The 27,752-nt window shown below is 39.9% G+C and overlaps 1 protein-coding gene across 5 annotated transcripts in view; it reads left to right on the forward strand.

Moving 5' to 3' along the window:
* The window catches only part of LOC133635399 (contactin-associated protein-like 4), a 207,247-nt gene that overhangs the window by 119,618 nt on the left and 59,877 nt on the right, over window positions 1–27,752 (forward strand). For all 5 annotated transcript variants that reach the window (XM_062028564.1, XM_062028565.1, XM_062028566.1 and 2 more), the window contains 3 exons: window positions 13,958–14,064; window positions 25,037–25,156; window positions 25,353–25,550. In XM_062028564.1, the coding sequence (XP_061884548.1) occupies window positions 13,958–14,064; window positions 25,037–25,156; window positions 25,353–25,550 (425 nt within the window). The remainder of the gene's footprint in view (window positions 1–13,957; window positions 14,065–25,036; window positions 25,157–25,352; window positions 25,551–27,752) is intronic.

Below are 27,752 nucleotides of genomic sequence, written 5' to 3' on the forward strand. Positions count from 1 at the left end.
AATAGTGTGAGAGTCCAGTCCATAGTGGATCTAACATAATAGTGAGAGTCCAGTCCATAGTGGATCTAACATAATAGTGTGAGTCCAGTCCATAGTGGATCTAACATAATAGTGAGAGTCCAGTCCGTAGTGGATCTAACATAATATTGTGAGAGTCCAGTCCATAGTGGATCTAACATAATAGTGAGAGTCCAGTCCATAGTGGGGCCAGCAGTAGACCATCCCAAGCAGAGATGGGTCAGCAGCGCAGAGATGTCCCCAACCAATGCACAGGCTAGCGGTCCACCCCGGGTCCCGACTCTGGACAGCCAGCACTTCATCCATGGCCACCGGACCTGTGTCCCGTCCCCCCCCCCCCCCCCCCTCCACAAGGGAGAGGGGGGCAGAGGAGAAAAGAAAAGAAACGGCAGATCAACTGGTCTAAAAAGGGGGTCTATTTAAAGGCTAGAGTATACAAATGAGTTTTAAGATGGGACTTAAATGCTTCTACTGAGGTAGCATCTCTAACTGTTACTGCTAGAACATTCCAGAGTACTGGAGCCCCAATAGAAAACGCTCTATAGCCCGCAGACTTTTTTTGGGTTCTGGGAATCACTAATAAGCCGGAGACATCTGTCTTGTCGGTAGATACTTGTCTTTTGGAGCATCTAATGGTCAAAGAGAAGCCTGCAAATTAAAATAAGTTAAAATAAGTATTCTGTCCTGTTGCATTCAAATGTTGCATTCAAATCCTCAGGAGTTTTAATGACAACAGAAACTTGGAATTGGTCGACTGCTGTGTTTTGGTTGCCAAAGCGAAGACGACAGAAGGCGGAAGACTATTATAATGTCGTGATAATGACAGTAGACTCCACTAAGAATGTGATAATGGCCTATTGCGCCCCGGGAAGAGTGCAAGCATTTAGGTGTTTTATTGGAACGACTAACACTTTGAATTGTTTGTCGTGGTTTTTGTTACAACACTTCAAATAGACAAATCTTCTTTAAAGGGGAACTGCAATTTTTGGGGGGGCGTTTTGCCTATATATCACAATCCTTATATAGGACAAGAACACATATGTTTGTCTTTTTTGATGCATTCTAACTCATAAATAAACATAGGCAAAAGCCAGCTAACAATGGAACCGATGGGAGTTGCTGTATTCCGCCTATAAAGGGCTCTTAAAAACATCCAAATCCCCCCAATCAACGTTTTATATACAAAACCCAAAAGCAGTGAAGTTGTCACGTTGTGTAAATGGTAAATAAAAAGAGAATACAATGATTTGCACATCATTTTCAACTCATATTCAACTGAATAGACTGCAAAGACAAGATATTTAACGTTCCAACTGAAAAATGTTGTTCATTTTTTGCAAATATTAGCTCATTTTGAATTTGATGCCTGCAACATGTTTCAAAAAAGCTGGCTCAAGTGGCAAAAAAGACTGGGACAGTTGAGGAATGCTCATCAAAGACTTATTTGGAACATCCCACAGGTGAACAGGCTAATTGGGAACAGGTGGGTGCCATGATTGGGTATAAAAGCAGCTTCCGTGAAATGCTCAGTCATTCACAAACAAGGACGGGGCGAGGGTCACCACTTTGTCAACAAATGCGGGAGCAAATTCATTAAGAACAACATTTCTCAAGCAGCTTTTGCAAGGAATTTTAAGGATATCACCATCTACGCTCCGTAATATCATCAAAAGGTTCCGAAAATTTGGAGAAATCACTGCGCCTAAGCAGCAAGGCTGAAAACCAACATTGAACGCCCGTGACCTTGGATCCCTCAGGCGGTACTGCATCAAGAAGCAACGTCAGTGTGTAAAGGATATCACCACATGGGCTCGGGAACACTTCAGAAAACCACTGTCGGAAATTACAGTTTGTCGCTACGTCTGTAAGTGCAAGTTAACTCGACTATGCAAAGGGAAAGTCATTTATCAACAACACCCACAATCGCCGTCGGCTTCGCTGGGCCCGAGCTCATCTCAGATGGACTGATGCAAAGTGGAAAAGTAGTTTCGTGGTCTGACGAGTCCACATTTCAAATTGTTTTTGGAAACTGTGGACGTCGTGTCCTCCGGACCAAAGAGGAGAAGAACCATCCGGATTGTTCTAGGGTCAAAGTGTAAAAGCCAGCATGTGTGATGGTATGGGGGTGTATTAATGGCCAAGACATGGGTAACTTACACATCTGTGAAGGCACCATTAATGCTGAAAGGTACATACAGCTTTTGGAGCAACATATGTTGCCATCCAAGCAACGTTACCATGGACGCCCCTGCTTATTTCAGCAAGACGATGCCAAGCCACGTGTTACAACAGCCGGTTTATGACCACAACCTTCTCCTATCCAGGTGAGAACCGTAATTTATCATCTAGAATGAACTTTCATCAGCTCAGTGGCGATGCAGCAGCTCGCGAGCTCATGATGTCTCCGTGATCACGGCACAACTAAAAATAGTTTGTCCGCTTATTATAACAATACCGCTAATACTTGGTTAATATATAGGTCACAAGATGTACTTTTGTAAATGGATGTTTTTTTTAGAGGGCAAAATAGTGTACTTCCATTGGACCATTGTTAGCCACCTGGTCCTGGCAGTATTTTATGACTTAGAATGCATCAAAAAAGAAAAACATATGTGCTCTTATCTTACATAAAAATTGTGAATTATAAGCAAAATTCCCCCCAAAATGCAGTTCTCCAAGTATTAATTTGGGTTCTTACAAGGGAGAAATGCAGGAACTCCACTACTTGGGACAGGACTGCTTACATTTCATAACACTGTAGCACAGGGGTGTCCAAACTTTTTCCCCTGAGGGCCGCACACTGAAAAATCCAAGCTAGCAGGGGCCATTTTGGTATTTTTTATTTTAAAAACCAATACAATATACGTATAAAAAATATACATTTAGGCTTCCATGTAGGCTTGATCCCGGGGACCCCAAAGGGTTTTGGTCCAAAAAATATAAAAAATGTGTCATTATTCAGTATTATTATTTGTGTTATTATTCAAGTTTTTAAATCTCTAGAGCAGGGGTCACCAACCTTTTTGAAACCAAGAGCTACTTCTTGGGTAGTGATTAATGCGAAGGGCTACCAGTTTGATACACACTTAAATAAATTGCAAGAAATAGCCAATTTGCTCAATTTACCTTTAACTCTGTTATTATTAATAATTAATGATATTTACACTTAATTGAACGGTTTAAAAGAGGAGAAAACACGAAAAAAATGACAATTACATTTTGAAACATAGTTTATCTTCAATTTCGACACTTTAAAATTCAAAATTCAACCGAAAAAAAGAAGAGAAAAGCTAGCTAATTCGAATCTTTTTTTAAAAAATTAAAAAAAAAAATTTATGGAACATCATTAGTAATTTTTCCTGATTAAGATTAATTTTAGAATTTGGATGACATGTTTTAAATAGGTTAAAATCCAATCTACACTTTGTTAGAATATATAACAAATTGGACCAAGTTATATTTCTAACAAAGACAAATCATTATTTCTTCTAGATTTTCCAGAACAAAAAATTTAAAATAAATTCAAAAGACTTTGAAATAAGATTTAAATTTGATTCTACAGATTTTCTGGATTTTCCAGAATTTTTTTTTTGAATTTTAATCATAATAAGTTTGAAGAAATATTTCACAAATATTCTTCGTGGAAAAAACAGAAGCTAAAATGAAAAATTTAATTAAAATGTATTTATTATTCTTTACAATAAAAAAAATACATTTACTTGAACATTGATTTAAATTGTCAGGAAAGAAGAGGAAGGAGTTTAAAAGGTAAAAAGGTATATGTGTTTAAAAATCCTAAAATCATTTTTAAGGTTGTATTTTTTCTCTAAAATTGTCTTTCCGAAAGTTATAAGAAGCAAAGTAAAAAAATGTATGAATTTATTTAAACAAAAGAAGACCAAGTCTTTAAAATATTTTCTTGGATTTTCAAATTCTATTTGAGTTTTGTCTCTCTTAGAATTAAAAAATGTCGGGCAAAGCGAGACCAGCTTGTTAGTAAATAAATAAAATTTAAAAAATAGAGGCAGCTCACTGGTAAGTGCTGCTATTTGAGCTATTTTTAGAACAGGCCAGCGGGCTACTCATCTGGTCCTTACGGGCAACCTGGTGCCCGCGGGCACCGCTTTGGTGACCCCTGCTCTAGATCAACATTAGGTCTATCTGTCAATATACATTTTTTTAAAGATTTAAATTGTATGCTCTTTTTGTCAAAGAAAACCCCTTTTTTTTAATGAAAAAAACACAAAATATGCAATATTTTCACCCAATAAAATTTTTAAGTGAAATATTTCAGATTATATAATTGGAGCCTTAAAAATGTCAATAACTCATAACACCATTGATTTTAATTCATTATTATTTTTTGAGCGATGACACTTAAAAACTAATCACACTAAAACTGTAGGGGATCCAAAAGGGTCCTACTCATTAAAGTGTTAAAAAATAAATTATATATATATATTTTTTTACTGTTTACTTTTAACACAATAATCTCGAGATCAACTTCAGATCTATCTGTCAATTATAAGTTTTATTGTTGTTTATGTTTTTTGTTTGTTCGTTTAAGGCCCTTCTTTTAAAAAAAAAAAACAGCTTGTTTTTTTACATGGCAAACACAAAATGTGCAACATTTTCTCCAAAAAAATATCTCAAAATATTTAATGTGACGTAATTGGAGCTTTGAATAGGTCAGGGGTCGGCAACCCGCGGCTCTAGAGCCGCATGCGGCTCTTTAGCGCCGCCCTAGTGGCTCTGTGGAGCTTTTTCAAAAATGTATGAAAAATGGAAAAAGATGAGGGGGAAAAAATATATTTTTTGTTTTAATATGGTTTCTGTAGGAGGACAAACATGACACACACCTCCCTAATTGTTATAAAGCACACTGTTTATATTAAACAGGCTTCACTGATTCGAGTATTTGGCGAGCGCCGTTTTGTCCTACTAATTTTGGCGGTCCTTGAACTCACCGTAGTTTGTTTACATTTATAACTTTCTCCGACTTTCTAGGACGTGTTTTATGCCACTTCTTTTTCTGTCTCATTTTGTCCCCCAGACTTTTAACGTTGTGCGTGAGTGCACAAAGGTGAGTTTTGTTGATGTTATTGACTTGTGTGGAGTGCTAATCAGACATATTTGGTCACTGCATGACTGCAAGCTAATCGATGCTAACATGCTATTTAGGCTAGCTATATGTACATATTGCAGCATTATGCCTCATCTGTAGCTATATTTGAGCTCATTTAGTTTCCTTTAAGTCATCTTAATTCAATGTATATCTCATGACACACTATCTGTATGTATTATGGCTTTTAATTTGTTGCGGCTCCAGACAAATTTGTTTTGGTATTTTTGCTCCAATATGGCTCTTTCAACAATTTGGGTTGCCGGCCCCTGCTGTAGGGGATCCAAAAGGGTCCTACTCATTAAAGTGTTAAAAAATAAATTATATATATATATTTTTTTACTGTTTACTTTTAACACAATAATCTCAAGATCAACTTCAGATCTATCTGTCAATTATAAGTTTTATTGTTGTTTATGTTTTATGTTTGTTCGTTTAAGGCCCTTCTTTAAAAAAAAAAAAACAGCTTGTTTTTTTACATGGCAAACACAAAATGTGCAACATTTTCCCCAAAAAATATCTCAAAATATTTAATGTGACGTAATTGGAGCTTTGAATAGGTCAATAATTCATAATGACATTGATTTTGATTCATTATTATTTTTTAAAGAACAAAACAGCCTGCATGGCAGCTTTGTGTGATTAGAGTAAACATTGCTACATTTTCTTGTTACATTTCACCTGTTTGCTCTTTAAATACCACTTTTAATGTTTTTATTTTTTTCAATCGTATTTTTAAAATGTGCCGTGGGGCCGTTAAAAAATGACCCGCGGGCCGCACTTTGGACACCCCTGCTGTAGAACATGCATTCAACTAATTTATTGGTAGGGAAGGGAATACGTTCCTCCCATTTATTACTCAATAACATCTGCCACGGTGTCACAATTGCAAACAATAAATGTAGTTTTCTGTGGTCATTTTCCCCATTTTCTCCCAGCACACATTGTCATTGTCGGCTTTACTTCATTTCCATGGCTTCATTCCAGTTTCCGAACAGCGTTGACATTCCAATCACTGTCACTATCCCACTGTGACTCTCCTCCACCTCCACCTCCACCTCCACCTCCATCTGTCTGTACATCACCTCTGCCTTCCACCAGCTTTTTTTTCTTCCTTGTGGTAATACATTTTTTACCTGCAAGAAACTACTTTGTCATCACCACTGGACTTGAGTTGAGATCCTGGTAGTGGGAGTGAGTCTAAGATGCATCATAGTAATTGTTTGGAATGTTTTCTTAGTTACGTACAAACAATGTTTTGAACTGAGAGGACATTTTTGTCATGATTGATTGGTCGATTTTTGTCTTCAGTGTTAAACAGAAAAAAAGTAGTTAATTTCCATGAAACTCTGTGAAAGGATATCCATCCATTCATCCATCCATCCATCTTCTTCCGCTTATCCAAGGTCGGGTCGCGGGGGCAGCAGCCTAAGCAGGGAAGCCCAGACTTTCCGCTCCCCAGCCACTTCGTCCAGCTCCTCCCGGGGGATCCCGAGGCGTTCCCAGGCCAGCTGGGAGACATAGTCTTCCCAACGTGTCCTGGTTCTTCCTACCGGTCGGACGTGCCCTAAACACCTCCCTAGGGAGGCGTTCGGGTGGCATCCTGAGAACCACCTCATCTGGCTCCTCTCCATGTGGAGGAGCAGCGGCTTTACTTTGAGCTCCTCCCGGATGACAGAGCTTCTCACCCTATCTCTAAGGGAGAGACCCGCCACCCGGCGGAGGAAACTCATTCGGGCTGCTTGTACCCGTGATCTTGTCCTTTCGGTCATAACCCAAAGCTCGTGACCATAGGTGAGGATGGGAACGTAGATGGAGCGGTAAATTGAGAGCTTTGCCTTCCGGCTCAGCTCCTTCTTCACCACAACGGATCGATACAGCGTCCGCATTACTAAAGACGCCGCACCGATCCGCCTGTCGATCTCACCATCCACTCTTCCCTCACTCGTGAACAAGACTCCGAGGTGGCATCCTGACCAGATGCCACCCGAACGCCTCCCTGGGCCGGTAAGAGGCCACGGGGAAGACCCAGGACACGTTGGGAAGACTATGTCTCCCGACTGGCCTGGGAACACCTTGGGATCCCTCGGGAGGAGCTGGACCAAGTGGCTGGGGAGGGGGAAGTCTGGGCTTCCCTGCTTAGGGTGCTGCCCCTGCGACCCGACCTCGGGTAAGCGGAAGAAGATGGATGGTTTTTACTTTTGTAGCTGTGTGTCTGGTTGCATCAACTCTGCTCTTTTAATGTCTTTAATGTCCTCTGAGTTCTTTGATGATTCACTCTTACACACATGCTTATGTGTGCTATGGCTATGCGTTTTTTTCCCCCTTGGCCTCAGTCTGGACCCCCTCTCCAAGGGCCCAGGCTTAGACTGTTAGACAGCGTTTACCTGTTTCTCACCTTTTTTGTAAGGGGCGCCGGAAGTTGGCAGACCCGTCAGCGATCCTGTTCTGTCTCCTTGTAATGTTTGATCCTGTTCTGTCTCCCTGTAATGTTTGATCCCGTTCTGTCTCCCTGTAATGTTTGATCCCGTTCTGTCTCCATGTAATGTTTGATCCCGTTCTGTCTCCCTGTAATGTTTGATCCTGTTCTGTCTCCCTGTAATGTTTGATCCCGTTCTGTCTCTCTGTAATGTTTGTCTGCTCTTGAATGGGATTGTGCTGAAAATCTTAATTTCCCCTCGGCGATTATTCAAGTATTTCTAATTCTAATTCTAATCATTTTTGGTGATCTAACCCCCAATTCCATCCATCCATCCATCCATCCATCTTCTTCCGCTTATCCGAGGTCGGGTCGCGGGGGCAGCAGCCTAACCCCTAACCCCCAATTCCAACCCTTTTATATTATACTTTAGACTTTATACTTATACTTAGACTGACCAAAAGATTAGTTCCACGCTAAGGTTCATTTATTTATTTATCCATTTTGGATTGTTTTAAAGGTGTCGGGAATACATCAATTGTTTCCTACGGGATTTTTATTTCCATGCAATTCGGTTTTCAACGGTCCCTTTGAAAGGGATTAATAATGAGTACCGAGGTACCACCGTACGTTCACGGTGGTCTGAACCCAATTAAATGTTGTTATTAAAACGTCATGTCTCGCAGTCAGGCATCGATCTAACGATCTCAGCAGGTCCTGTAACATTCTGAGAAACATGACTCATCCACCACCTGTTCTCACTAACCACCATCTGCTAGCTGCTTCAGAACTCTGGAAACTTTCTGAAAGCTTTTCCCCTACAGACATAAGTTCAATTGTTTCACACCTCATTCCTTTCCATGCATTTAGCATATGTATATTTTTGTATCCATAGTCCATACTTTCAAAGTGTATTTTTATGCACTAGGAAGGGTGAATGCTGTCAACCCATGTCACATAAAAAAATAAAATACAATTGCAAGGGCCATTCTGACATTCACTTGTTATCATTTGTTAATTACATTTGTATTAAACATTATAAAATAATTTCAGTGTAGGGCAAGATAAGTTGTTAGATACATTTCAGTAGGACTATTATTGTCCACAATTTGAAACCTAGAGAGAAAACACAACCAAACCAGCAACATGACGACTTAAAAACATAACCCAACTAGATGAGGCAATTACTGAAGGAATTGCGTGTGAATGTTCTGATGCCGAAGTTGAACTGAAATCCCAATTTAGAATTGTTGAAGTAGAGCACACAGTTCCTGAACAGGCTGAATATTTTGAAGTTGGAACAGTTGGAATCGGATGAAAAATGTGGGAGTTGTGGAACTTTGAAGAATGTCCCATTGAAGTTTTCCAAAAAAATTGGGAAAAGCGGGAATTTCCTGGAAAATGGTAAAAAGAAACTTGAATGAGTTGAAGTGGTTGGTGTTGGAATTTTTCAAATCGGTCTAGAAATGTTGAAGTAGTAACATGTTGAATTGAGAAATGGTATTACGGAATTTCGGGGAAAAAACAGGAATTTTTCCAGTTAAAAAAACAACTTGGTTTTTTGTCCTAATTAAGACGAATGTTTAGACGGGGGAATGGTTGAAGTGGGTTGAAAAATGTGGGAGGAGTAGTCGGCAGAAAAAAAAGAGTGGAAATAGGGCTTTGGAAAACCAGGAATTATGGAAAATCCTGAAACTTTTTTTAACTTGAAAAAAGGGTAGTTTGAATTTCCAAAATGGTGGAATGTGTTGAGGGTGGAATGGTTTGAATCGGTTGCAATTATGTGGAATTGGTGGAAGTTTGAAAAATGACCAATTCATTTTGAATGGGAAAAATGTCCCGGAAAACCTGCAATTCTGGGAAATCTGGGAATTTTTGGAATTTGTCAAGGGAAAGCCCGCGTATCCCGAATAAGCTGAACAGTTTGAAGTTGGAACAGTTTGAATCAGATGAAAAATGTGGGAGTTGTGGAACTTTGAAGAATGTCCCATTGAAGTTTCCCAAAAAATTGGGAATTTTGAGAAAAGCGGGAAGTATTTTTGAAAATGGTGAAAAAAAATTGAATGAGTTGAAATGGTTGGTGTTGGAATTTTTCAAATCGGTCAAGAAATGTTGAAGTAGTAACATGTTGAATTGAGAAATGGTATTACGGAATTCCGGAAAAAAACCGGAATTTTTCCAGTTAAAAAAACAACTTAGTTTTTTGTCCTAATTAAGACGAATGTTTAGACGGGGGAATGGTTGAAATGGGTTGAAAAATGTGTGAGGAGTAGTCGCCAGAAAAAAGGGTGGAAATAGGGCTTTGGAAAACCAGGAATTCTGGAAAATCCTGTAATTTTTTTAACTTGAAAAAAGATGGTTTAAATTTCCAGGATGGTGGAATGTGTTGAAGGTGGAATGGTTTGAATCGGTTGAAATATGTGGAAATGGTGGAAGTTTGAAAAATGGCCAATTCATTTTGAATGGGGAAACATGTCCTGGAAAACCTGCAATTCTGGGAAATCAGGGAATTTTTGGAATGTGTCAAGGGAAAGACCGCAATTCCCGCATAGGCTGAACAGTTTGAAGTTGGAACAGTTTGAATCAGATGAAAAATGTGGGAGTTGTGGAACTTTGAAGAATGTCCCATTGAAGTTTCCCAAAAAATTGGGAATTTCGAGAAAAGCGGGATTTTTCTTGAAAATGGTATAAAGAAACTTGAATAGTCTGAATGAGTTGAAATGGTTGGTGTTGGAATTTTTCAAATCGATCAAGAAATGTTGAAGTAGTAACATGTTGCATTGAGAAATGGTATTACGGAATTTCGGGAAAAAAACTGGAATTTTTCTAGTTAAAAAAACAACTTGGTTTTTTGTCCTAATTAAGACGAATGTTTAGACGGGGGAATGGTTGAAATGGGTTGAAAAATGTGGGAGGAGTAGTCGGCAGAAAAAAGGGTAGAAATAGGGCTTTGGAAAACCAGAAATTCTGGAAAATCCTGAAACTTTTTTTAACTTGGAAAAAGGGTAGTTTGAATTTCCAGGATGGTGGAATGTGTTGAAGGTGGAATGTTTTGAATCGGTTGAAATATGTGGAAATGGTGGAAGTTTGAAAAATGGCCAATTCATTTTGAATGGGAAAAATGTCCCGGAAAACCTGCAATTCTGGGAAATCTGGGATTTTTTGGAAGTTGTCAAGGGAAAGCCCGCGTATCCCGAATAAGCTGAACAGTTTGAAGTTGGAACAGTTTGAATTGGGTGAAAAATGTGGGAGTTGTGGAACTTTGAAGAATGTCCCATTGAAGTTTCCCAAAAAATTGGGAATTTTGAGAAAAGCGGGAATTATTTTTGTAAATGGTGAAAAAAAATTGAATGAGTTGAAATGGTTGGTGTTGGAATTTTTCAAATCGGTCAAGAAATGTTGAAGTAGTAACATGTTGAATTGAGAAATGGTATTACGGAATTCCGGGAAAAAACGGGAATTTTTCCAGTTAAAAAAACAACTTGGTTTTTTGTCCTAATTAAGACGAATGTTTAGACGGGGGAATGGTTGAAGTGGGTTGAAAAATGTGGGAGGAGTAGTCGGCAGAAAAAAAGAGTGGAAATAGGGCTTTGGAAAACCAGGAATTATGGAAAATCCTGAAACTTTTTTTAACTTGAAAAAAGGGTAGTTTGAATTTCCAAAATGGTGGAATGTGTTGAAGGTGGAATGGTTTGAATCGGTTGCAATTATGTGGAATTGGTGGAAGTTTGAAAAATGACCAATTCATTTTGAATGGGAAAAATGTCCTGGAAAACCTGCAATTCTGGGAAATCTGGGAATTTTTGGAATTTGTCAAGGGAAAGCCCGCGTATCCCGAATAAGCTGAACAGTTTGAAGTTGGAACAGTTTGAATCAGATGAAAAATGTGGGAGTTGTGGAACTTTGAAGAATGTCCCATTGAAGTTTCCCAAAAAATTGGGAATTTCAGTAAAAGCGGGAATTTTCTTGAAAATAATAATAACTTGAATGGTCTGAATGAGTTGAAATGGTTGGTGTTGGAATTTTTCCAATCGGTCAAGAAATGTTGAAGTAGTAACATGTTGAATTGAGAAATGGTAATATGAAATTTCGGGGAAAAACAGGAATTTTTCCAGTTGAAAAAAAACACTTCGTTTTTTGTCCTAATTAAGAAAAATGTTTAGACGGTGGAAGGGTTGAAGTGGGTTGAAAAATGCGGGAGGAGTAGTCGGCAGAATTAAGGGTGAAAATAGGGCTTTGGAAAACCAGGAATTCTGGAAAATCCTGTCATTTTTTTTAACTTGAAAAAAGATGGTTTAAATTTCCAGGATGGTGGAATGTGTTGAAGGTGGAATGGTTTGAATAGGTTGAAATATGCGGAAATGGTGGAAGTTTGAAAAATGACCAATTCATTTTGAATGGGGAAGAATGTCCTGGTAAATCTGCAATTCTGGGAAATCAGGGAATTTTTGGAATTTGTCAGGGGAAAGCCCGCGATTCCTGAATAGGCTGAACAGTTTGAAGTTGGAACGCTTTGAATCGGGGGGAAAATGTGGAAGGTAGATCGTGCCAAAAATCTGGAGTAGAAGAAGTTGAATAATAAATACCGTATTTTCCGCACTATAAGGCGCACCGGATTATAAGGCGCACCTTCAATGAATGGCCTATTTTAAAACTTTGTTCATATATAAGGCGCACCACGTTGTAGAATAGACGCTACAGTAGAGGCCGGGGTTTCTTTATGCATCTTGTAGTTGCGAAACCTGTTGTGGCTCAATATTGGTCCATATATAAGGCGCACCGGATTATAAGGCGCACTGTCAGCTTTTGAGAAAATTGGAGGTTTTTAGGTGCGCCTTATAGTGCGGAAAATACGGTAGATGAATTTTGGTGTAGAAAACCATATGTGTGAATGCTTTGGATCAGGGGTCACCAACCTTTTTGAAACCAAGAGCTACTTCTTGGGTAGTGATTAATGCGAAGGGCTAGCAGTTTGATACACACTTAAATAAATTGCCAGAAATAGCCAATTTGCTCAATTTACCTTTAACTCTATGTTATTATTAATAATTAATGATATTTACACTTAATTGAATGGTTTAAAAGAGGATAAAACACGCAAAAAAGACAATTACATTTTGAAACATAGTCTATCTTCAATTTCGACTCTTTAAAATTCAAAATTCAACCGAAAAAAAGAAGAGAAAAACTAGCTAATTCGAATCTTTTTGAAAAAAAATTAAAAAAATAATTTATGGAACATCATTAGTCATTTTTCCTGATTAAGATTAATTTTAGAATTTTGATGACATGTTTTAAATAGGTTAAAATCCAATCTGCACTTTGTTAGAATATATAACAAATTGGACCAAGCTATATTTCTAACAAAGACAAATCATTATTTCTTCTAGATTTTCCAGAACAAATTTTTTTCAAAGAAATTCAAAAGACTTTGAAATAAGATTTAAATTTGATTCTACAGATTTTCTAGATTTGCCAGAATAATTTTTTTTGAATTTTAATCATAATAAGTTTGAAGAAATATTTCACAAATATTCTTCGTCAAAAAAACAGAAGCTAAAATGAAGAATTAAATTAAAATGTATTTATTATTCTTTACAATAAAAAATAAATTTACTTGAACATTGATTTAAATTGTCAGGAAAGAAGAGGAAGAAATTTAAAAGGTAAAAAGGTATATGTTTTTAAAAATCCTAAAATCATTTTTAAGGTTGTATTTTTTCTCTAAAATTGTCTTTCTGAAAGTTATAAGAAGCAAAGTAAAAAAATAATGAATTTATTTAAACAAGTGAAGACCAAATCTTTAAAATATTTTCTTGGATTTTCAAATTCTATTTGAGTTTTGTCTCTCTTAGAATTAAAAATGTGGAGCAAAGCGAGACCAGCTTGCTAGTAAATAAATACAATTAAAAAAAATAGAGGCAGCTCACTGGTAAGTGCTGCTATTTGAGCTATTTTTAGAACAGGCCGGCGGGCTACTCATCTGGTCCTTACGGGCTACCTGGTGCCTGCGGGCACCACGTTGGTGACCCCTGCTTTGGAGCATTCACACAATAAAAGATAACGAGTGCAACTGAATACGACAAAAATGTTTGTTATCTATATATCTGCAACCTTTCAGCTTAGCATTCAACAAACCGTTTGTTTTTCACATGTGTAACGGTTGTAACGGCGCTCGACTCTTATTCGGTAGACCCAGGTCGGAGTACATAGCGTAACGGAAGCACGGGGCTAGTGGTGCCGTGACCCGGATGAGGGTGAGGTTTACCAACTTGGCACAGCCGCACTTATTTTCGGCTTTTTCCTTTACAAGAACCAATCAAAATGACTGCTTGGTTACGAAAAGACATTTTTCGGGGAACATTGACAGACTTCTTTCTCCACTGTTTGCCTCTCAGGTGTTCCCCCAGTCTCTGTGAACATGGAGGGAAATGTACTCAATCATGGAGCGCCTTCCATTGTAAATGCTCCGACACGGGCTACGGAGGGGCCACCTGCCACAGCTGTAAGTAACTCACAAATATTGTAACATTTGGGTTAAAACGAGGTGACCGGGATTGAATTGTCGGTAGACAATAAAGTACAGTCGTGGTTAAAAGTTGTAAAGAACATCATGTCATGGCTGTCTGGAGTTTCCAATCATTTCTACAACTCTTATTTTTTTGTGATGTAGTGATTGGAGCACATACTTGTTGGTCACAAAAAACATTCATGAAGTTTGCTTCTTTTATGAATTTATTATGGCTCTACTGAAAATGTGAGGGTCAAAAGTATACATACAGCAATGTTAATATTTGCTTATTGGTTGGCTGCCAATGGAACTGCTGCTTTACAGAGCAAATATTTGTTAAGACTACCGTATTTTCCGCACTATAAGGCGCACCAGATTATAAGGCGCACCTTCAATGAATGGCATATTTTAAAACGTTGTTCATATATAACAGTGGTCCCCAACTTTTTTGTAGCTGCGGACCGGTCAACGCTTGAAAATTTGTCCCACGGACCGGGGGATGGGGGGGGGGTGTATTTAAAAAAAAAAAAATTTTTTTTTTTTTTTTTTTTAACATAAATAAATATAATCATGTGTGCTTACGGACTGTATCCCTGCAGACTGTATTGATGTATATTGATATATAATGTATATATTTTGACTTTTATGTTGATTTCATTAAAAAAAAAAAAAAAAAAGGTTTTTATTTTTATTTATTTTTTTTATTTTAAAAAAAATTTAATTTCTTGTGCGGTCCGGTGGTTGGGGACCACTGATATATAAGGTGCACGACATTTTAAGGTGCACCGCATTATAAGGCGCATAGAATAGACGCTACAGTAGAGGCTGGGGTTACGTTATGCATCCATTAGATGGAGCTGCGCTAAAGGGAATGTCAACAAAACAGTCAGATAGGTCAGTCAAACTTTATTAATAGATTACAAACCAGCGTTCTGACAACTCCGTTCACTCCCAAAATGAATAAACAGCTGTTTTATTATTTCCCCCGAGGTAAAGTCAGTGATGTGGTGTTTTGTTTATCTTTTAACAACAGCAAGGTATAACATGTAGTGCAACATTTATATCACATAGTGGAGGGGAACTTTTCCCTGATTCAATAAACAGGTAAAAAACAGTCTGATACTGTTACGGTAAATCAAACGTTAGTGCAATCACAATATAGTAACACTGGAAATAGTGCAGAGCAATAACAATATATCAATAACTCAACGTTGCTCAAACGTTAATGTCACACAACACAACACACAAAATAAACATGTAAAGCTCACTTTATGAAGTTATTCCTCATCCACGAATCCCTCAAATTCTTCTTCTTCAGTGTCCGAATGAAAACAGTTGGGCGGATACGGCATCCGACATGCCCGCTGCTGCTCTATTCCCGTGTTCTACTGCGGGACTGATCGTCTTAAGTTTAAACTCTGCATGCACCGCGCGCTTCTTTTTCTACGGGGGCGGCTGCTTACCGTAGAAGAAGAACTTCTTCTTCTACGGGGGAAAATGAAGTTGGCGTCTGCTTACCGTAGTTGCAATTGATTGAAACTTTTACCTGTTGTGGCTCAATATCGGTCCATATATAAGGCGCACCGGATTATAAGGCGCACTGTCAGCTTTTGACAAAATTGGAGGTTTTTAGGTGCGCCTATAGTGCGGAAAATACGGTACTCCAATTGTTTAGCTGACTATTTATGTCTGTGTGTGGCATTGCATTAGTGTTTTACAAGCTTCTCATCTTATTCTACAGAATAAGATGGATGGTGTCCAACTTTGAATAATTAAAAAATGGTCAACATTTCCAAACTTCCCGAGCTTAACGTCCCGTGGTAAATTTCCGGAAACTTTCCGGAAATTTACCAGAAACTTTCCACCCCTTTGCAACCCTAATTACTACTACTAGTTTAACCCTTGTGTAATGTTCATATTGTTGTTACTCAGCGGGCGTTTGTGGGTCTGATGGACCCGTTGCATTTTGTGGCTTTTAATGCCTCACAATCAAACACTTTTATGTTACAGATGTTTACCTTATCCCAATAAACATCTGTTCAGTATTTTAACATAAAAGTGTTTGATGGTGAGGCATTAAAAGCCACAAAATGCAACGGGTCCATCAGACCCACAAACGCTGGCTGAGTAACAACAATATGAACATTGCACGAAAAATTTCTCTGGCAGTTTCTGCTTCCCACAGGGATTCTTCTTTTGTGTTTCTGCACCTGCGGTTCCCACACAAGGTTGCAAGTTGTTTGTCAACACTGTCTGCTCTCATTTTCTCGCACATTTGACCCTCTGATGTTCTGTGTACCTACACTCTGTTCTCCTCCTGTCTAGGCCTGCTGTGTGTGTGTGTGTGTGGTACACAGAACATCAATTTCCACACTTCTATTAGCCCCGGGTCCAGTGGACCCTGACATCTTATATGTGATAGAAATGTGTAGGGGGGGTGTATGGTGTGTGGTCATTAAATATGTATTCTGATGTCTGTTCTTCACAGAAAATGAGCCAAAGTCAGTGAGTCTCAGTTTGAAAAATGTATTTAATAAAAAATGAAAACGGGTCCCACAGACCCGAACACCACACAAGGGTTAAGACTGCCACAATATTTTTACTATTGGCCGCATTCACCCTAAACTACAAAGTTAAGTATGGGGGCCACAAAATATATCTGCGGGCCGCGGGTTTGAGACCACCACACTAAATTGTTTGTATTAGATAGTTTACCGAAAGCTGCAGTATTTTGCTTTCTGCTAACTCAGGGGCTTGCATACTTTCTAATTTGATTAATATTTAGTAAACAATGTTGGTTTCAGGGCAGGGCAATATTCATAAATTTACATATTTTAGGACAGACCATTTTGCATAGGGGTAATCAATTTCAACCTATCCGATTCAAATCTGCTGCAGTGCACTTTGGCTCCTTTCTTTAAATATGTTGCTGTTTCTGATATGTTTGAGTCAACCTGTTGTCCAGGAATCTGCTAGGTCTTTTTCCCTTTATTACAAACATACATTTGACATATTCCCATTTGCCATTAATGTGCAGTCAGGAGAAGGGTCATGTAAAATAAGAAAATAAAGGAAGGACAACACGGTTGTAATGTTCTTAAGCTTTTACCAGGCAGCCGGAAATCTCCAACCATGCTCGTCAGAGCCGGTGCTTGCCTCTATGAACTTGGGCAGAGGCTATGTCCCCAAGAGCCTTTTACCTTCCTGGCTTTCTGGATTCAGCAGTGGTTCAGCTCTCAATCGGAGCTCCTTCACTGACAGGTGGTCAGTCAGTTTTGGGGTCACTTTGGTCAGGCTACAGTCAATCTCTTGTCCTACAGAGGTTATTGTCCTTTGTGGTTTTCAATGCATGGCCAACCGGCACCTTTGGGCAATGATGGCTGAACCTTCCACAGTCCCAAGTGAATCTCTGTAATCCACTTCCTCTCCTCCGAGCCAGAGGGTAAGGCTATCTTGAGCCCCCTGAAAGGTCAAGATCAGTGAGATGCTAAATTGGCAACCGTGGCATCTGCCAATAAGGCCAAATTTATTCTCACAGGGACAGGTCCAAATCCTTCATTCTGTGATATGCTAAGGGCGGTCAAAGTCCACTATCAGGGGCTATCTTGCCGCCGTTTCCACTATTCATAGCCGGTCTGATGGGTTGACTCCTTTAGCACGCCCTGTAGCGCCACTGTTTTTCAAGGGTGTGAGGAGGCGATTCCCCACAAAAAGGCTTTTGCTCTCTTCTTGAAATCTTTAAAGTAGTCTTCAAGGCACTTTATACAGCTGTGTTTGAGCCCTTACTCCATTTGGATCATTTCTCCTGAGTCTGAAGATCTGAAGAGTTTTGATTGCCAGCGTATCAGCTGAGAGAGTAAGCGAGTTCACTGCGCTCTCTGTTAGCGTGAGATTTCATTCAGTTAGGGGATTAGGTCAGAACGGCGTTTCTTCTATCAAACCATGCATTTCAGCCCAAAATGTTGCCTAAGATCTTTCTGAGGATTCAGAAAGGCTGCCATGAGAGGTCCTTAAAGGCATATTGTATGTAGCCCATACACTGGTCTCATCGTAGAGCAGTCTTCAGGTGAAGCGACTTTGGGCAGACCGGTTGGCAACCAAACGCCGGTCCCAGTGGATTGTTGGCCTCATCACTTTGCCTATGCTCAAGTAGGGCAGCCGGCGAGTAGTTGCGCACTCCACATGCGGCATGGTCACATCGGAATCTGTTTAGAGACGTGATCTTGGAGAAGGTGTCAACCTCAACTTTTGCCAGATTTTATAGGCTGGATCTGCCTGTATCCTCCATTCCCTTCATTCTCTCCACTGTTCTCAGATCTGTGAGAACTTCAATGTCAATCAATCAATGTTTACTTATATAGCCCTAAATCACGAGTGTCTCAAAGGGCTGCACAAGCCACAACGACATCTTCGGCTCAGATCCCACATCATGGCAAAGAAAAACCCAATGGGACAATGAGAAACCTTGGAGGGGACCGCAGATGTGGGGACTCCTCCCCTGGGCGACCGGTGCAATGGACGTCGAGTGGATCTAGCATAATATTGTGAGAGTCCAGTCCATAGTGGATCTAACATAATAGTGAGAGTCCAGTCCATAGTGGATCTAACATAGTAGTGAGAGTCCAGTCCATAGTGGATCTAACATAATAGTGTGAGAGTCCAGTCCATAGTGGATCTAACATAATAGTGTGAGAGTCCAGTCCATAGTGGATCTAACATAATAGTGAGAGTCCAGTCCATAGTGGATCTAACATAATAGTGTGAGAGTCCAGTCCATAGTGGATCTAACATAATAGTGAGAGTCCAGTCCATAGTGGATCTAACATAATAGTGTGAGAGTCCAGTCCATAGTGGATCTAACATAATAGTGAGAGTCCAGTCCATAGTGGATCTAACATAATAGTGTGAGAGTCCAGTCCATAGTGGATCTAACATAATAGTGAGAGTCCAGTCCATAGTGGATCTAACATAATATTGTGAGAGTCCAGTCCATAGTGGATCTAACATAATAGTGTGAGAGTCCAGTCCATAGTGGATCTAACATAGTAGTGAGAGTCCAGTCCATAGTGGATCTAACATAATAGTGTGAGAGTCCAGTCCATAGTGGATCTAACATAATAGTGTGAGAGTCCAGTCCATAGTGGATCTAACATAATAGTGAGAGTCCAGTCCATAGTGGATCTAACATAATAGTGTGAAAGTCCAGTCCATAGTGGATCTAACATAATAGTGTGAGTCCAGTCCATAGTGGATCTAACATAATAGTGTGAGAGTCCAGTCCATAGTGGATCTAACATAATAGTGAGAGTCCAGTCCATAGTGAATCTAACATAATAGTGTGAGAGTCCAGTCCATAGTGGATCTAACATATTAGTGAGAGTCCAGTCCATAGTGGATCTAACATAACCCCTCACCCTCCTCCACGAAGGAGAGGGGGGCAGAGCAGAAAAGAAACAGCAGATCAACTGGTCTAAAAGTGGGTTCCATTTAAAGGCTGACCAATCCGCCAGGGTCCTACCTTTTTGAATCTACAGAAAGCAATCATCCATCCATCCATCCATTTCCCTCCGCTTATCCGAGGTCGGGTCGCGGGGGCAGCAGTTTAAGCAGAGAAGCCCAGACTTCCCTCTCCCCAGCCACTTGGTCCAGCTCCTCCCGGGGGATCCCGAGGCGTTCCCAGGCCAGCCGGGAGACATAGTTTTCCCAACGTGCCTTGGGTCTTCCCCTTGGCCTCCTGCCGGTCGGACGTGCCCCAAACACCTCCCTCATTTCAGCCGCTTGTACCCATGATCTTGTCCTTTCGGTCATAACCCAAAGCTCATGACCATAGGTGAGGATTGGAACGTAGATCGACCGGTAAATTGAGAGCTTTGCCTTCCGGCTCAGCTCCTTCTTCACCACAACGGATCGATAAAGCGTCCGCATTAATGAAGACGCCACAATCAGAAAGCAATCAAACATGAAAAACAACAAAGCCGCTGGACCTGACGGCATTTCCACCAAATTGTTTAAGCAAGGAGGTTCATCCCTTACCTACCAGCTGTACCTCCTGATTACAAAGATTTGGGAAAATGAGGTGATGACTGCAGACTTTCGGGATGCGCTTATTATCGCCCTGTTCAAGAAAGAGGACAAGGCCATCCCTAAAAACCACAGAGGCATCTTCCTCCTTGCAACTGCAGGTAAAAAAAACTTGCCAGGATTCTTGCAAGCCGTCTCCTTCCTGTCTCCGGAGCTACGCTGCCTGAATCACAATGTGGATTTTGACAACACAGAGGCACCGTTGACATGATTTTCTGTGCAAGACAGCTGCAAGAGAAATGTCAAGAACACAATCTCCCACTCGACACAGCTATTATAATCTGTCTAAGGCTTTAGACGTAGTAAATCTTGAGGTACTGTGGACCATAATGTCTAAGGCCATGTCTACACTAAGTCATCTAACCCCTTAAACGAATAATTATTTAGCCTAAGCCCCGTTTCAGCCACACTAAACCAGCGTTCAAGGTCCCTCTCCTTGAAGAAATTTCGAGGAGAGGGACCTACTCAGTGGCCTAGTGGTTAGAGTGTCCGCCCTGAGATCGGTAGGTTGTGAGTTCAAACCCTGACTGAGTCAAACCAAAGACTATAAAAATGGGAGCCATTACCTCCCTGCTTGGGACTTAACATCAAGGGTTGGAATTGGGGGTTAAATCCCCAAAAATTATTCCCGGGCGCGGCCACCGCTGCTGCCCACTGCTCCCCTCACCTCCCAGGGGGTGAACAAGGGTGACGGGTCAAATGCAGAGGACACATTTCACCAGACCTAGTGTGTGTGTGACAATTATTGGCACTTTAACTTTAACTTTAAGATCAGACCTTGACGACAATGCAAAACGTAGTATAAACGGTAAAACATTGAATATTAGGAGTATGTGAAAGTTCCACTCCTACCTTGTTTACTTCTCTGACGACTTATGTAAAAGTTTGTAACCAATCAGAATTACCAGCAGCTAAAATGTGTCAAACATGGGGAAGAGTGGAGAGATTGTTTTGCATATATTACCCATCATGCAATACATTCATCCATCCATCCATCTTCTTCCGCTTATCCGAGGTCGGGTCGCGGGGGCAGCAGCCTAAGTAGGAAAGCCCAGACTTTCCTCTTCCCAGCCACTTCGTCCAGCTCCTCCCGGGGGATCCCGATGCGTTCCCAGGCCGGCCGGGAGACATAGTCTTCCCAACGTGTCCTGAGTCTTCCCCGTGGCCTCCTACCGGTCGGACGTGCCCGAAACACCTCCCTAGGGAGGCGTTCGGGTGGCATCCTGACCAGATGCCCGAACTACCTCATCTGGCTCCTCTCCATGTGGAGGAGTAGCGGCTTTACTTTGAGCTCCTCCCGGATGACAGAGCTTCTCACCCTATCTCTAAGGGAGAGACCCGCCACCCGGCGGAGGAAGCTCATTTGGGCCGCTTGTACCCGTGATCTTGTCCTTTCGGTCATAACCCAAAGCTCATGACCATAGGTGAGGATGGGAACGTAGATCGACCGGTAAATTGAGAGCTTTGCCTTCCGGCTCAGCTCCTTCTTCACCACAACGGATCGATACAGCGTCCGCATTACTGAAGACGCCGCACCGATCCGCCTGTCGATCTCACCATCCACTCTTCCCTCACTCGTGAACAAGACCCCAAGGTACTTGAACTCCTCCACTTGGGGCAGGGTCTCCTCCCCAACCCGGAGATGGCACTCCACCCTTTTCCGGGCGAGAACCATGGACTCGGACTCGGAGGTGCTGATTCTCATCCCAGTCGCTTCACACTCGGCTGCGAACCGATCCAGTGAGAGCTGAAGATCCTGGCCAGATGAAGCCATCAGGACCACATCATCTGCAAAAAGCAGAGACCTAATCCTGCAGCCACCAAACCGGATCCCCTCAACGTCCTGACTGCGCCTAGAAATTCTGTCCATAAAAGTTCAGAACAGAATGAGTGACAAAGGGCAGCCTTGGCGCAGTCCAACCCTCACTGGAAACGTGTCCGACTTACCGCCGGCAATGCGGACCAAGCTCTGACACTGATCATACAGGGAGTGGACCGCCACAATCAGACAGTCCCATACCCCATACTCTCTGAGCACTCCCCACAGGACTTCCACGTACACCAGGGGTGTCCAAACTTTTTCCACTGAGGGCCGCACACTGAAAAATGAAAGCAAGGGGGGGCCATTTTGATATTTTTTTATTTACAAAACCAATACAATATATGTATAAAAAATATACATTAAGGCCTCCACTCAGGCTTGATCCTGGGGACCCCAAAGGGTTTTGGTCCAAAAAATATATAAAATGTGTCATTATTCAGTATTATTATCTCTAGATCAACATTAGGTCTATCTGTCAATATAACGTTTTTAAAGATTTAAGTCGTATGCTCTTGTCAAAGAAAACCCTGTTTTTTTATGGAAAAAACACAAAATATGCAATATTTTCACCCAATAAAATTTTTAAGTGAAATATTTCAGATTATATAATTGGAGCCTTAAAAATGTCAATAACTCATAACACCATTGATTTTAATTCATTATTATTTTTTGAGCAATGGCACTTAAAAACAAATCACACAAAAATGATTGGGGAACCAAAAGGGTCCTACTCATTAAAGTGTTAAAAAATCAATTATACATTTTTTTTACTGTTTACTTTTAACTACAGATGTCCGATAATATCGGTCTGCCGATATTATCGGCCGATAAATGCATTAAAATGTAATATCGGAAATTATCGGTATCAGGTTTTTTTATTATCAGTATCGTTTTTTTTTCGGTTTTTTTTTTTAATTAAATCCACATAAAAAAACACAAGATACACTTACAATTAGTGCACCAACCCAAAAACCCTCCCTCCCCCATTTACACTCATTCACACTCATTCACACAAAAGGGTTGTTTCTTTCTGTTATTAATATTCTGGTTCCTACATTATATATCAATATATATCAATACAGTCTGCAAGGGATACAGTCCGTAAGCACACATGATTGTGCGTGCTGCTGCTCCACTAATAATACAAACCTCTAACAGTTAATTTTACAAATTTTCATTAATTACTTGTTTCTATGTAACTGTTTTTATATTGTTTTACTTTCTTTTTTATTCAAGAAAATGTTTTTAATTTATTTATCTTATTTTATTTGATTCATTTTTTTAAAAGTACCTTATCTTCACCATACCTGGTTGTCCAAATTAGGCATAATAATGTGTTAATTCCACGACTGTATATATCGGTTGATATCGGTATCGGTTGATATCGGTATCAGTAATTAAAGAGTTGGACAATATCGGCATATCGGATATCGGCAAAAAGCCATTATCGGACATCCCTACTTTTAACACAATAATCTCAAGATCAACTTCAGATCTATCTGTCAATTATAAGTTGTATTGTTGTTTATGTTTTTTGTTTGTTCGTTTTAGGCCCTTCTTTAAAAAAAAATAAAAAGCTCAATTTTTTATATGGCAAACACAAAATATGCAACATTTCCCCCCAAAAATATCTCAAAGTGCAATATTTAATTGGAGCCTTGGATAGGTCAGTAATTCATAATGACATTGATTTTGATTCATTATTATTTTTTAAAGAAAGAAACAGCCTGCATGGCGGCTTTGTGTTATTAGAGTAAACATTGCAACATTTTCTTGTTACATTTCACCTGTTTGGTCTTTCATACCACTTTTTATGGTTTTTGTTTTTTTAATCGTATTTTAAAATGGTCCGTGGGGCCGTTAAAAAATGACCTGCGGGTTGAAATGGCCCCCAGGCCGCACTTTGGACATCCCTGACGTACACGGTCGAATGCCTTCTCCAAGTCATGCAATACAATGGATTTATATATATATGCATATATACTGTACAGTGTTTCCCATAAACTGCCAAGATACCTGTGGTGGTGGGGGCGTGGCTATGGGCGTGGTCACCATGACATCATCGAGTAATTTGCATAATTTACTACAATTATATGATTTTCTCTAAAAAGGCTCAAAAAATGTATACTTACTAATTAATAACAGTTTTGTTTTAAACGTCCATCCATCCATCCATTTTACAATATAATTACAACACTTTATGTACATATTTATATACAAATTTGAACAATAAGTTATTCACTGAAATATATTTATTAATTGTGGTTCTTACAAAAAATATATCTTATAAAATATAAAAGCTAAAATGTCTCTTAAAGCTCTGCCCCTTTAATTAGTGCATGCTAAATAATTTAACTTTAGCCTACTACTACAACCATATTATTTACCAGCAACATAAAGTGAAACAGAGGCAGAGGTGTCCTGCCACAGTCAGTAACAAATAAACAGAAAACAGTAGTGGTCAAATACAAATAAGGCAACAAGAGAAGTATCCTACACTTCTCTTTTGTAAAGTAAATCTGAACAGCCTCTATGGGCATCTACATCAACTATATGATTTGCCTGAGAAGCTGGACAGGACAAAAAAACAAAAAACAAAAAAAAACAATTTAAAACATTTTTTTATTTATTTATTTTATTTTATTTGTGGCGGACGTAATTCTTTCGTGGCGGGCCGCCACAAATAAATGAATGTGTGGGAAACACTGCTGTATATATATTAATATATCTGCGGGTATTATTCCAAAAACACACATATTATATATATATATATATATATATATATATATATATATATATATATATATATATATATATATATATATATATATATATATATATATATATATATATATATATAGGCAGATTCTTTACAAAAAGATCCAGACTGTTACACCTCAGAAGAAGGTAAATTGGTTAAGATGTGAAAAAATACCCATTTAGGAACAGTTCTTTCAAACATACTGTATTGATGTGTTTGGTCCATGTTCCTTGACACCTAATAATAAAGAAGATAATAGCAGATCCTTACAATTCTTGTTTTTTTTTAATGTTTGGCCACAGCAAAATACGAACAGTCATGTGAGGCATACAAACATCAAGGCATCCCGTCGGGGCATTATTACGTGGATGTGGACGGCAGTGGACCCATCAAACCTCAGCTCATATATTGTAACATGACAGGTAACACACACACACACACACACACACACACACACACACACACACACACACACACACACACACACACACACACACACACACACACACACACACACACACACACATTAAAGATGTACTTTTCATTCCTGTTGATGCTTCTGAGTGTTTTACAGATACCAATGGAAAATGATGACCTAATCTAATCTAACCACTTAAGACAGGGCATGGATGGTGATTGAGCACAATAACACAGAGCTGACTGCACTGGATTCATCCTCGGCGGGAAGACAACGTTCCGTCCAATTCCGCTATGCTTCGGAAGAGGAACAGTTAGCAGCGGTCCTCAGCCAATCAGAGCATTGCGAGCAGGAGCTGTATTACCAATGTCGGAAGCCCCGCCTCCACAGCAAACCAGGTAAACGTGGCAAATGTTCATGCTTAATGGCTTGAGTCATCATACTAATCTTTGCTACTCACCGGTAGTATTCTTTGGAATAATACACAAATGGCCTATAAGACGGCTGTATGCAGGGTACAGATTTAGTTCCGCGTCGGCACCAAAACTTATAAAAATGCGTAATACATTTCCATACCATAAAAATACAGTCGTTTTGCATACACTTGTAAAGAGCATCATGTCATGGCTGTCTTGAGTTTCCAATCATTTCTACAACTCTTATTTGTTTGTGATGTAGTGATTGGAGCACATACTTGTTGGTCACAAAAAACATTCATGAAGTTTGCTTCTTTTATGAATTTATTATGGGTCTACTGAAAATGTGACCAAAGTATTGTTGCGTCGACCAGCATTCCTCCAATGGGGAATTCAAATTGCTAGTCTCTCCCAGATTCTTTTCATGGCAATAAACTGATGTTTATATTCAATCAACAGGCAGTAGTTGGTATTTTGTGGTTTATTCTCAAAGCTTAGAGGACAAACCTGAGACCAACCCAGCACCCAAGCGTTCCCTAGCCCAGTTCAGATCGGTCTGAAAACCATCACGAAAACATTCTGTTCCTCAATCTCTCCCCCCGCCCTCACGCCCGCACAGATGCCCATTGTGTCCGTTATCTCAAGTTAGCCCGAGAAGGGAAGCAGGGAGGACTCCTCTTCTCTGCCTCCTACTTCAAGGCCGTCCACAGTGCAAGCACTTTGTCATGAGACGATGCAAAAAAGGAAAAAAGTACAAGATGGAACATTAGCTATTTAAAATATGACTATAGTCATATAAAAGAAGTAACTCTTAATTATGGATAAATGTGGATATATGCATCCGTCAGTATACATACAGCAATGTTAATATTTGCTTACATGTCCCTTGGCAAGTTTCACTGCAATAAGGTGCTTTTGGTAGCGCTCAGAATAATTGTATCTAAGTTATCACAAAACTTTGTGTTTCAATGAGATCCCGGCGAGCAGACAATAGCTGTCTCTCATCTTACCAATCCAAAAGCTTGTAAAACTCCACTGTGTAGGATGGGGAGCGACATGAAGGTGTCAGTTTCTTTGATGTATTGTAATCCAAAGGAAGATTTTGTCTTGACCCGAGGTCTACAAAGCGGAGAGGAAGCAGGACCTGACCCACCTTTTCTTTGAACTGTTTTGTGACCAAAGTCAGCGGCTGTTTACAACCCCCTTCCTTTAGAAACAGCTGTTGCCATGTAATCAGGGAAAGTCCAAATAAAAGAGGAGGCGTGCAATCTTTCGTCAGAGCGTGGTGGGACACTGTCCAAGAGTACAGACGTTTCTCCTCAATTGAGTTAAATTGAATTCTGTCTCTGTTTAATTCCTTGCTTCTTTGTCTGTTTAATAGATGTCATCAGTGTTTGAACCTGACAGTAGCCATCCACAAGCTTCTGCTTGAATTTTTGACCACTCCTCTTGATAAAATTGTTGCAGTTCAGCTAAATTTGTTGGTTTTCTGACATGGACTTGTTTCTTCAGCATTGTCCACACGTTAAAGTCAGGACTTTGGGAAGGCCATTCTAAAACCTTCATTCTAGCCTGATTTAGCCATTCCTTTACCACTTTTGAGGTGTGTTTGGGGTCATTGTCCTGTTGGAACACCCAACTGCGCCCAAGACCCAACCTCCGGGCTGATGATTTTAGCTTGTCCTGAAGAATTTGGAGGTAATCCTCCTTTTTTATTGTCCCATTTACTCTCTGTAAAGCAGCAGTTCCATTGGCAGCATAATACTACCACCACCATGCTTGACGGTAGGCCTGGTGTTCCTGGGATTAAAGGCCTCACCTTTTCTCCTCCAAACATATTGATGGGTATTGTGGCCAAACGGCTCAATTTTTGTTTCATCTGACATCACATGGAAAAGATAAGACCTTCTGGAGGAAAGTTCTGTGGTCAGATGAAACAAAATTTGGGCTGTTTGGCCACAAAACTTTCCAAGGGACATGATAAAGGAGGATTACCTCCAAATTCTTCAGGACAAGCTAAAATCATCAGGTCTTGGGCGCAGTTGGGTGTTCCAACAGGACAATGACACCCAAACACATGTCAAAAGTGGTAAAGGAATGGCTAAATCAGGCTAGAATGAAGGTTTTAGAATGACCTTCCCAAAAGTCCTGACTTAAACGTGTGGACAATGCTGAAGAAACAAG

This window comes from Entelurus aequoreus, linkage group LG19 (assembly GCF_033978785.1).
Source record: "Entelurus aequoreus isolate RoL-2023_Sb linkage group LG19, RoL_Eaeq_v1.1, whole genome shotgun sequence".
NCBI lineage: Eukaryota > Metazoa > Chordata > Actinopteri > Syngnathiformes > Syngnathidae > Entelurus > Entelurus aequoreus.